This window comes from Mus caroli, chromosome 14 (assembly GCF_900094665.2).
Source record: "Mus caroli chromosome 14, CAROLI_EIJ_v1.1, whole genome shotgun sequence".
Lineage (NCBI taxonomy): Eukaryota > Metazoa > Chordata > Mammalia > Rodentia > Muridae > Mus > Mus caroli.
In genome coordinates this window covers 25,884,340-25,895,574 of record NC_034583.1, presented here as the reverse complement: position 1 = coordinate 25,895,574, position 11,235 = coordinate 25,884,340, and the positions used below count along the sequence as shown (strand labels likewise).

At 41.2% G+C, this 11,235-nt stretch overlaps 1 protein-coding gene across 1 annotated transcript in view; it reads right to left on the bottom strand.

The window, feature by feature from the left end:
• Window positions 1-2,611: 2,611 nt before the first annotated feature.
• Window positions 2,612-11,235, bottom strand: part of Frmpd2 (FERM and PDZ domain containing 2) — a 96,662-nt gene continuing 88,038 nt past the window's right edge. Inside the window, exons 28-29 of the mRNA XM_021182419.2 lie at window positions 7,290-7,633; window positions 2,612-2,660 (exon numbers count right to left, since the gene is read on the bottom strand). Coding sequence (XP_021038078.2) covers window positions 2,612-2,660; window positions 7,290-7,633 — 393 coding nt within the window. The remainder of the gene's footprint in view (window positions 2,661-7,289; window positions 7,634-11,235) is intronic.

The following is an 11,235-nucleotide window of genomic DNA, read 5'->3' as shown; positions in this document are numbered from 1 at the left end:
GTGTGTGTGTGTGTGTGTGTGTGTGTGTGTGTGTGTGGAGCCAGTTCTGGGAATCCTGGTAGGAATCTCAGAGCATTTCATATGCACTGAAACTTGGGGTCCTTACCTGAGCCTCTGTGGGTACCCACAGATTGTTCAGCCTTCTTCCAACTCTCTGGCCCCACTGAACTCAATTAGATGAACATTCTCCATCCATAAGCCTCTCGACAGTGGTTTCACAGTTCTGCAAACTCATGTGTGTCCTCAATTCATGTCAGGATGTCTGATTCCCTAGAAATGTATGTGAACTGCCTTCAAAGCCTCAGAATCCCCCTAGTAGCAGGCTGTCTATTTCAGATAAGAATGGGACTTTTAGCATCGTATTCAATTTTCAAAGTCCCATCTCCATCTCTGCTTGCCTGCCATTGTCCTTTGAGGCTCCAGTTCAAGCATTTGTGATGGTTAAACATACTTTTACACAGCCAGAGAAAGGCATTCCAGGCTGGGACACATTGGGACCAAACTGAACAGTGTCTTAACTAGGCCAGGATCTTGCAAAATGAACACCTAATAGCTTTTGGTACATCTTGGAAATAGGGAGAAACTATCAAGGAAAGTTTCTTGAATATTCTGTACTGTTTTGGGTTGTTGTTGTTGTTGTTGCTGTTGTTGCCGTTGTTTGTACATTGGCTCTGTGCACGTGGTAGAACTTTATGCAGGTATTGATTGATTACACATTATTCTCCTCTTACTCCCAATAAATCTGACAGTTCATGATGTATTTAATCCTCTGTTAGCTTTGTCAGCCCTCAGCCTTAATGGAAGGGGGCCTTTGCATTAGTAGTTTTTATTTTATTTTATCTTTTTTTTTTGTTGTTGTTTTTTTTTTTTTTTAGATAGGCTCTCATGTAGCTCAGACTGGCCTCTGACCTTCTATGTAGCTGAGGGTGCCCTTGCTTTTCTGATTCCCTGTCTTTGTACTGAGATTACAAATGTGAGCTGCCATGCCTAATGCTCTGATGCATATGCAGCCACAATGGCTCTACAAGCAGCATCCAGGAGCATGATGCCTGGAGTGGTCTCTGAAGGACATGCAGTCCAAGAGCAGGTGGTTGCAGAAGTTAGCCCTTGATGTGCTGATTCCCCTAAGAGCTGAGCCTGAGGAGAGAAGGTGTGCCTGCCTATGTGCTGGAGGCAGCAGAGGGTGCATTGAACATGTGGGCCTAGGAGCAGGGAGAGAATGAAGGCTTGAGTTCTACCTCTGTGCTTTAGTCACTGTAGAGCCCTAGAGAAGCCTTGGATTTAGCATCTGAAACAGCCTCCAATTGGTAAGGTAGTCTTTATGGAAAGGGAACCACAGTAAGCACTCAGAAGAAATGGTTTCCGGATGATACCCAAGGGCCATCCCTCCAGCACACATGAGCCTTAAGAAGCCTCATCTCACACGGAGTGTGACACCCACCTGAGCACCTCATCCCTATCCATGGGCTCGTCCAGGTCCTCCCAGTCACTCTCGCTCCCTTGGGATTCTTCTGGAAGTGAAGACTTTAGGAGAGCACCCAGAGAACAGAACTGAGGCAGAGGAATAGTCTCTGAATCTGCCTCCAGACACTCTTCACAGGGCAGCTGGCCTGCGGATGTGGAGGTGAGGGTCAGGTATTCTTCATAGTCCTCGGTGAGAGAAGAGCTTTCAGGTAGAAAGCATGTGGCACCATCAGCACCATCCCTGTCCAATTCAAGACTGGAAAACAAAAACCTATGTGTCTTCCAGTCTGCATCGGAAATTTCTGGCCCATCTTCTCCATGTCTCTTCGGACCTTCATCCTGGTTTATCACCTAAGACCCAGCCAGGTTCAAACAGCTCCTACCAAAGGACGCCCTTGGTACCAGGATGCAAACAGCAAATATAATATGGTCCCTGAAATGGTGAGACTCCAAAACTAATGAAAACAAGAACATCTCAGAACTATTATAGTGTGGGTAGCAAGCAGAGGTGACTGTATTACTCTTTGGAGCCCATGGAGGAGCTGCTCAAGGGTACAGACCTGCAGGCAAAGCTATGAGCTGGGACCAGTTCTAGGACCTGCTATTTACACTGAGATTCTGGATAGGTTTATTCTTCTCTGTGATCCTAACCTTCTTATCTGAAACAGTGGGAAGTAGAGCAATTGGTAGGGTTGTTAGAATGTTTAAATTAAATGATTGCTTTACATCACATGCTTTCTAGAACTCCTGACACAGGCTAAGGTTTCCATTGGTGAGATGCTGTTTTTATGACTCTGATGTTCTGAACTATTTTGGCAGACAGATTAGAGGGAAAGAGCCCAAGGAGAGAAGGAACAGCCTTCAAAGCACTTTGTGCAAATACCAGGTCCTTTTCTAAGCACTGATAAAACGTGTGTGTTTAGAGAGGCAGCTAGCTGGAGTGACATTTATTCCCCATGTCAAAAGAAGGACCCAGGAGGCAGAGGACTGGTGAGACTCATTATCTGGCGATGCACACACAGATGCAAGAGAAAGATTCAGACTTCCTGGGAGGATCCAAGTTAGCCATGCATGCCTTGGATGCGAAAGAGTAGTCCTGCAGACAGTGGGGTGCTCTGTGCGGCACCGCAGACGTGCAGAGAGGCAGTCAGAAAATGTCTGTTGCTAATCTGGTTAGAGAGGATGAGAAGGAAAATCTAAGAGAAAAGGACAGAGATTTAGTTGTTGTTGTTTTAACCAAATAAATGGGTCCTCATTTCTCTGCCTCTTCCCCCACACCAGATCAATGAGTTAGTTCTGTTACCCACTTCCATCCCTCTCCCCTTTCCTGTAATGGGCCCTTTCACTTAAAAATCAACTCTAGAATACCCTAATAGTTACAAACCCACAAACAGCTGACAGTATGTACCCCAGCTGAGTTTTGCTGTGAAGAGGCATTATTTTCATCCCTAAAAGATAGCTATAGGATCTGTATAAAAATGCATTTCATGTGAATATATGCGTGCTTCTATATAAAAATAAATGATTCTACTAAGGCTATAAAACAGTTTAGAAATTGTCAAGTGTTTGGGAGGGATATTGATTTAAAATTGTAATAAATATGATCAAATTGTATATAAATTATGTTTTCTTATAAGCATAGTGAGGGAACACCAAGGAGTTATAACACAAAGCAAGAAAAGCCAGGCACAGTACAGGCAGACACAGGAGGCCCTGAGAGTGCAGAACACAGATGCCTGTGGGCCAGTGGAGCTGGCCTGGCTGGCTAAGCTGTGTCTTCACCATCAGCCCCTTCCCCACTTTCAAGGAATACCTCTAGCTTTGATGTGAGACTTAGCCAAAAAGAAAGTGATCTACTCCTACAGCAAAAGAACAGACAGTGTTGAACACCCAGTAGTGGTACCCAAACACAATGAGACTTGATGTGATTGTCACCCTATGTCCAAACTCTAGCAAGTGGTCTTGTGTAGCAATGTATCCTCAGCCATAGGTAGGCAATCCAACCCTTCCCTGACAATGTTCTATGAGAGCTACAAGGTATAGATGAGAACAAGGAAAGGCAATCTAATCTGTGTTTGCTTGGGTGCTGGCAGTCTTCTGGCATTAAGAAGGAGCCACCTGGCAGATAGTTAAGTTCTGGCAGATTTCTGGGGATTTCAATCGATGGGGCTTGTCCTTTCACAAGAAACTGTCCAAGAAGGAGTAAGACCTCATTGTAGTGCTAAGTTCCTACTGTGTACCAGGTACTGAACTGCCCTGTTTCTTCTGACTTGCACAGTAGCCTGGGAATCGGGGTGATCATTTACAGCTGGGAAGCCCTCAACTGAGGAAAGACGACTCTCCAGGCACAAGCACCAGCAAGTGGTAACACTGACTCTGCAAACTACCCGCTCCACAGTTTGTGCCTTTTCCCCTAACTGCAGAGCATGTGACCCATCGAGGCCAGAATCAAAGGGCCGGTTTAGCTGGAACAGCCACCTCGGACCTGCGGGTGCTCCTAAGGAGTCCACAGAGAACTTCACTACCACTTTTGAACACTAACTGGGACCCTACTCACAAGTTGGTGACCCTTCCTTTAGTGATTCCTGGTACACGCTACCCTTTTAATTTTTTGGATATAGTGGCCCTGAGTGCATGAACTGAGCTAATGACTGTCCTGTTGAAGAGGGGTGGCCATGCTCTGTGTCCTTTCGGGGAGGAGAAGCATTCTTAAATGAAAATAAGAAAACGAGGCAAAAGAAAAACCAGGAAACATGGGCTGGGGCGGGGGGAGAACATTGCCATCCCCGGGAATTTCATGTAATCAAGAGCAAAGGAGCATGTGGGCCCAGAGGGGACAGCACAAAGGGTGTGGCTGCCCATGGTCACAAGGGCCATGGGGACAAAAGTGCAGGGGAAAAAAATAAAATAAAAAGTGGTAACCACGGCAACTGAGGATCAAAAGCCTCACTAGAATGCTTTGGACAAACCTAAAGGACTCTAAGTGACCCTCAAAAGGGCAACAACCTCCAAGAATGACAGGTTTGGAGCATATGGTATACCCTTGTAAGTAAGCCAAACTTAATCTGATTCAGAAAAACAAACAAACAAACAAACACTAAAATAAAATGATTCTCTTGTACAAATGTCCTATCCCTTGCCAAGAAGCTATTGGCTTTTCATTGCTGCTAGGCGAGGAAAAGTCAGTTTTCTTTAATGGAATGACACTTTCGTGTATTGATCACAATCTAGGGCCGGCCACACATCCAGGAGTAGTCAGCCAATACAAATTAGACTCTGAGGTTTGGGCATTGTTTGTTGTTTGAGAGGCAAGGGATGAAGTTGTGTGGGTAAGGAGAGCGCTTCGGGAGGATCTGAGGAGTTGGGGTAGGATGAATACAATCAAAATATATTACATGAAATTTTCAAAGTGTAAATAAAAATATTATTTTCTAAAAATGAATAATAATAAGATAAAAGGAAATGGGGTTAGTATTTGCAAGTAACAAATATGAAAAGGTAAACTTCACCACAACATAAGGGAGTGTTGTCTGACCAACAGGGGTGTGGTGAGAAATGGTCACAAGGAGCGAGTTATGTAGATGAACCCTGGAAACAGTCAGGGAGCCCTTCCTGCAGGATGCGTGCTACTGTGTGGAGGATGAGCTTAAAAGTTGACCATTTTTATATGAAGCCTGCTATGATGTGATATCATGAATGAAGCACAGATGGCCTGTGCTAATTAAAAGTTAAAAATGTTTTTCTTAACTATTGATGAGTTAAAGCCATCATGTAAACCTAGATCTAACTAGACTTGCACTGAAACCCAAAAAATCCCAGAAGTCAAAAATCCCTTTTCAAACTCCCTGATAACAAAACTTTTAGACATCTAGGGATGCCAAGATGGTTCGGCAGGTGGGAGGGCTTGCTGCCAAACGTGATGGCCTGAGTTTGAGCGCACGGAAGGAAGTTATTCTCCTGAGGGTTCCTGTGGCTTCTCCACATTCTCTAGAGTTTTTACATTCAACACACACATATACATATACATACATTCATGTTTTTAAAACCTTTAGAAATCTAAACAAATGGCATTATGCCTATAAGAAAAGGGAATTCTAATGTGTCCCACAAAAGCATACTAAAGGCTGGCCTTGGGTGAATCTCTACCTTCTTCCCTTAATCACTTCATCAAGTCCATCATATGATGCCCAGGATTCCATTGTAAGGAGCTATAACTGTAACATTGTAAGGAACTGTAAGTGTAACATTGTAAGAAACTAACTTAACTGTAACATTGTAACATTGTAAGGAACTTAACTGCAACATTGTAAGGACCATTGACTAGAAAATGAGAATTAGGAATGGATGTGCTTGCCCATGTTGTTTCTATTTTGCAAAAGTTGGGTTTTGTTTGGTTTGTATAGCATTCTTTAAAAAAAATTGTATCTGGATGCCTTTAGGTACAATAATCATGGCCGCTATTTGCAACAGTTCTCCCAGAGCCCAGCTGTAACATTCTGTCTCCATACAGTAGTCTCTTACTATCTGTCTAAGATGGGTTCTGGGATTCCCTCCAGATACCAGAATCCTCAGATGCTGGAACTCCCTATATAAGAGGTAGTACATGCTTGGGTATCAGCCACAGACCTCCTATTGTAAATATCAACTCATTTCTAGATAATTTATAATAACAATACAATGAGAATGGTTTATAGATAGTTGTTAGACTATATTGCTTAGAAAACAATAGCCCAAACACCTGTATATGTACAGTAGAAATGCATTTTCTAATATTTTTAATTGAACATCACATTTGGCAGCAAGCCCTCCCACCTGCCGAACCATCTCGGCATCCCTAGATGTCTAAAGTTTTGTTATCAGGGAGTTTGAAAAGGGATTTTGACTTCTGGGTTTTTCTGGGTTTAAGTGCAAGTCTAGTTAGATCTAGGTGTGTTGGTAAGACACACAAGTAGAGAACGCATTAGCACAGAGGATTAAGCACATTGTGCCACCTGTTGGTCCCCATAAGTCTGCTCTTGTCACTCTGTTATAATAACCAGGAAAGAGAGTCATTGAATCCCAACAGCTCAAACACAAATTACTATTCCTGGTTGTTACCCTGTTCATGTCCATACATTAAGTTAACAAATGCCAAACATCAGAAACATACCCCTCCTCTGAATTGCTCCTTCTCCCCCCTCTCCCTGATCCTGACAAGAATAGATATATAGATACATAGATATACACATATATACATATATATATTCAGTATATATACATATATACATATATATTCAGTATATATATATATATATACATATATATACTGAAAAGTATTTTAACAACGAGAATAAGAATTAAAACTAGAAATTTGGTGTAGGCACCAAACTGCAGACTAAATAAAAAATAGTCATTACAATGAAAGCTTCATCCTAGTTTTGAAGCTGGAAATACACTTTCATGTAGTGTTGATAATAAAGTTTTATGTCATCAGTAGAAATGAGGATATGCACAAGGTCTCTCTTTGTACCACAGCAACTGAAGAGGGGGGGCATAGGGGTGCAGAACACACACTGTGTGCTGGGAGGAAACACGAGGCCATCAGTAGACTTTAGGACATACAGAGGATGACTGTCACCTGAGTGGAGTTTGCTTTTCCCCAAAGGTCACAGGGAAGGTTGTAGAAACTCCAACAACAGGCTTCTATTGTTTCTTACTCCCCTCAAAACCCTGAAACAGGGCTGGGCAGAATAAGCCTCTCTATGGTAAGTGATTACTTGATTGTAATCAGCTGGCAATGTAGTGCACACAGTTTACAACGTGGCTGCAAGCATGGCACTTCTTACCTTCCCAGTCTCCTGATATCACACACAGAATAGCAGTTTTGTCTCATATCCTTTTCCAAAGAGGTGGCCAGTGCTGGTGTCTCTGGTTCTGGGTGGAGTTTACATACATGAGGGTGGGACTCCATAGGATGCATCCAGGACTTGGCCCAGGGCCTCTCTTTTTCTCTGTCCCCCTTCACCTGTCTAACATCCTTGAAGGAAGACTCTGGCCTGGGACTCAGACCTTCACCTGCGTCCAGAGAGGTACTGTCCCTCCAGTTGTCTTCTTGATCCAGGCTGGGGCTCTGCTCTGATCCAGCACAGGTTGCCATGGTGAGTCTTTGATCTCCTGATAGTTCAGGGGTCTATTGAGGAAATGTGAATGGTTACAAGCACTGTCTCACTCCCTGAAGAAACTCTAAAAATGGTTTAAGAAATAGAAAGGTTTGGGCTGAAGAGATGGCACTGTGGATAACAGCCAATACTATTCTTGCTGAGGACAGAGTTTGGTTCTCAGCATCCACACCAGGCAGCTGTCAGTCACCTGTAACTCCAGATCCAGAGTGTCTGGTGCCCTTGCTGACCTGTGTAGGCACCTGCACTCATGCACATACCCACATATATGTTTTAAATTAAAATGTTTTTTAAAGAAATCAGAAGATTTTTCCAGCTGCTTGTAAGTCTGAGCTATAAAGAGATAGATGCTGCAATCAGTGTCTCTCCTGACAGGGTCCAAGATCCTGTCCCTGTTCCCCAGGCAACATACTCCTCCTTACCTTTTAAGTACCTGAGTTTGAGAGCAGTGATAGCAAGAATGTGAGCTCTGTTTTTTAATGAAAAAAAAATGTAGTAGTTTCTCTAGTCCATCATTTCATTCTTTATGATTTCTCTTACTGGATTCTGAAATTATTAAATGGAAAATTTAAAACATAATGAATCCTTCCTTTAAAGCTGAAATGTTGTTCTGAGTAGCATGACAAATTCTCAAGCTATCCTCTTGTGGCATCCTGCCCAGCACATGGGTCAGCCCCTGTGCCTGGTGTTTCCGTGCTGTATATACTACTTGCATGCTATCACACTTGCTCTCTTGGCCTGAACCAGCAGTGCTTGTGTTCATTTTAGTTACTAATGGCCCCAAATGCAAGAACGTGATGTAAAGAAGAAATATGGAAGCCAGAGGAATTCTGTGGAGTTAATTCTGCAATGCCACCAGGCATATAGAAAAAAAGTACACAGAGGATTCAGAATTGCCCAACCTTTCAGGTATCCACTTCGGGTCATCTTCCATGAATGGGGGGGGGTGGCTATGTTAGCAAATTAAACAAAATGAGAGCAGGAGTAAAAAGGAAAAGAAGAGAGGAGGAGAGGAGAGGAGAGGAGAGAAGGGGAGAGGAGAGAAGGGGAGAGGAGAGAAGGGGAGAGGAGAGAGGGGAGGGAAGGGAAGCTTTTGCTATTCTTCATGGGAGAAAGATCATGTAACATATAAATGCAGACCTATTAGAATTACACCTGACTTCTAAATGGAGACTCTAAAAGCCAGATGGGCCTAGACAGATGTGCTGCAGATTATAACAGACTACACCCAGAAAAATTTTCAAATACCATCAATGGACAAAATAAGATATTCCATAATAAAGTCAAATTTAAACAATATCTATTTACAAATCCAAGCATATAAAAGGCACTAGAAGGAAAACTTCTAACATAAGGATGTTAACTACACCCATGAAAACACAGAGAATACATAATTTCACACCAACAAAATGAAAAGAAGGAAAACACATTCACATACAAACCACCACCACCACCAAGAACAAAATAACAAGAATCAAAGTCATTGGTCATTGATATCTCTCAATATCAATGGTGTTAATTCCTTAACAAAAGACACAGACTAACAGAATAGATGCAAAAACAGGACCCATTCTTTTGCTGTATCCGACAAACATACCACAGGTTAAAAGGTTAAAAAAAAAAAATTCCAAGCAAATGGACCTAAGAAGCAAGCTGGTGTGGCCATTTTAATATCTAACAACACATATTTCAAATCAAAACTAATCAAAAGAGATAGAGAAGGATGCTACATACTCATCAAAGGGAAAAAAATCTACCTAGATGACATTTCAATTTAACATCTATGCTCCACAAGTTTGTAAAAGAAACACTACTACAGCTTAAATCACATATTGTCCCTCCCACAATGATAGTGGGAGATTTCAATATCTTATCTCACCAATGGACAGGTCATCTAGACAAAAACTAAACAGAGAAATCCTGGAGCTAACAGACATTACAAACTAAATGGACCTGACAGAAACTTACAGAACATTTCACCCAAACACAAAAGAATATTCATTCTTCTCTGCATCTCATGGTGTCTTTTTCTCCCAAGCTGACCATGTAGTTAGACCAAAGTACAAGTCCCAATGTACACAAGAAAATTAAAATAATTACCTAGATCCTATCAGATGACCACAGATTAAAGCTGGATATGAGCAACAACAGAAAGCTTACAAACTCACGGAATCCAAGCAACTCTCTGCTGAATGAAAAGAAAATGGATCAAGACAAAAAGAAATTAATGACTTTCTAAAATTCAATGAAAATGTGTATACAGCATACTCAAACTTATGGGACACGATGAAGATAATGCTAAGAACATTCATGGTGCTAAGTGTCTACATAAAAAAAAAAAAAAAAAAAAACGGAGAGATTTCATATTTGCAAGCTAACAACACACCTGGAATCTCTAGGACAGAAAGAAGTACCATACACAAGAGGGGTACATGGCAGGAAATAATCAAAACTGGGGCTGAAATCAATAAAATAGAAAAAAGAAAACACTACAAAGAATAACTGAAACAAAGAGTTGGTTCTTTTCAAAATTCAACAAGATAGGCAAACCCTTACTCAAACTAATGAAAAGGCAAAGAGAATATTCAAATTAACAAAATCAGAAATGAAAAGGGGACATAACAACAGACACCAAGAAATTCAAGGAAGCATTAGGTCTTACTTCAAAATGTGTACTTCACAAAACTGGAAAAAAATCTAAAAGAAATGGGCAATATTCCTGATAGATACCACTTACCAAAGTTAAATTAAGAGAAGATAAACTATTTAAATAGACCTATAACCACTAAGGACATAGAAACAGTCATTAAAAACATTAAAAGTCTCCCAACCAACCACCAACACACACACACAAAAAGGCCAAGGTCAGATGATTTTAGTGCAGACTTCTACCAGACTTTCAAAGAAGAGCTAATAACAACATTCCTCAAATTATTCCACAAAATTGAAACAGAAGAAACACTGCCAAATTAATTTTATGAAGCTATAGTCACCCTGATACCTAAACCACGTAAAAAAAAAAAAAACACACACACACACACAAAGAGAATTGCAGATAAATTTCCCTTGTGAACATAGATGCAAAAATACTCAACAAAATCCTTGAAAACCAAATACAAGAACACATCAAATCTATCATCCATTTTGATCAAGTAGTCTTCATCCCAGAGATGCAGGGATAGTTGAAATCAGTAAATGCAATCCACTATATAAACAAAACGAAAGAAAGATAATCATTGACCTCTTGTCAAAGGTCTCTGGCAAAATCCAATACCCCTAAATGATAAAACATCCTGGAGAGATTAGGGATACAAAGAACATACCTACACATAATAAAAACACCTTACAGCAAGCCGATAGCCAACATCAAATTGAATGGAGAGAACCTCAAAGCAAGTTCATTAAAATCAGGAACACAACAAGCTTGTCCATTCTCTATATATCTATGCAATATAGTTTTATAAGTCCTAGCTAAAGCAATACTCCAACTGAAGGAGATAAAGGGAGTATAAATTGGAAAGGAAGAAGTCAAAGTATCTTCATTTGCAGAAGATCTGATAGCATATATTAAATGTCCCAAAAAGTTCTCCCAGGGAACTCCTACAGCCGATAA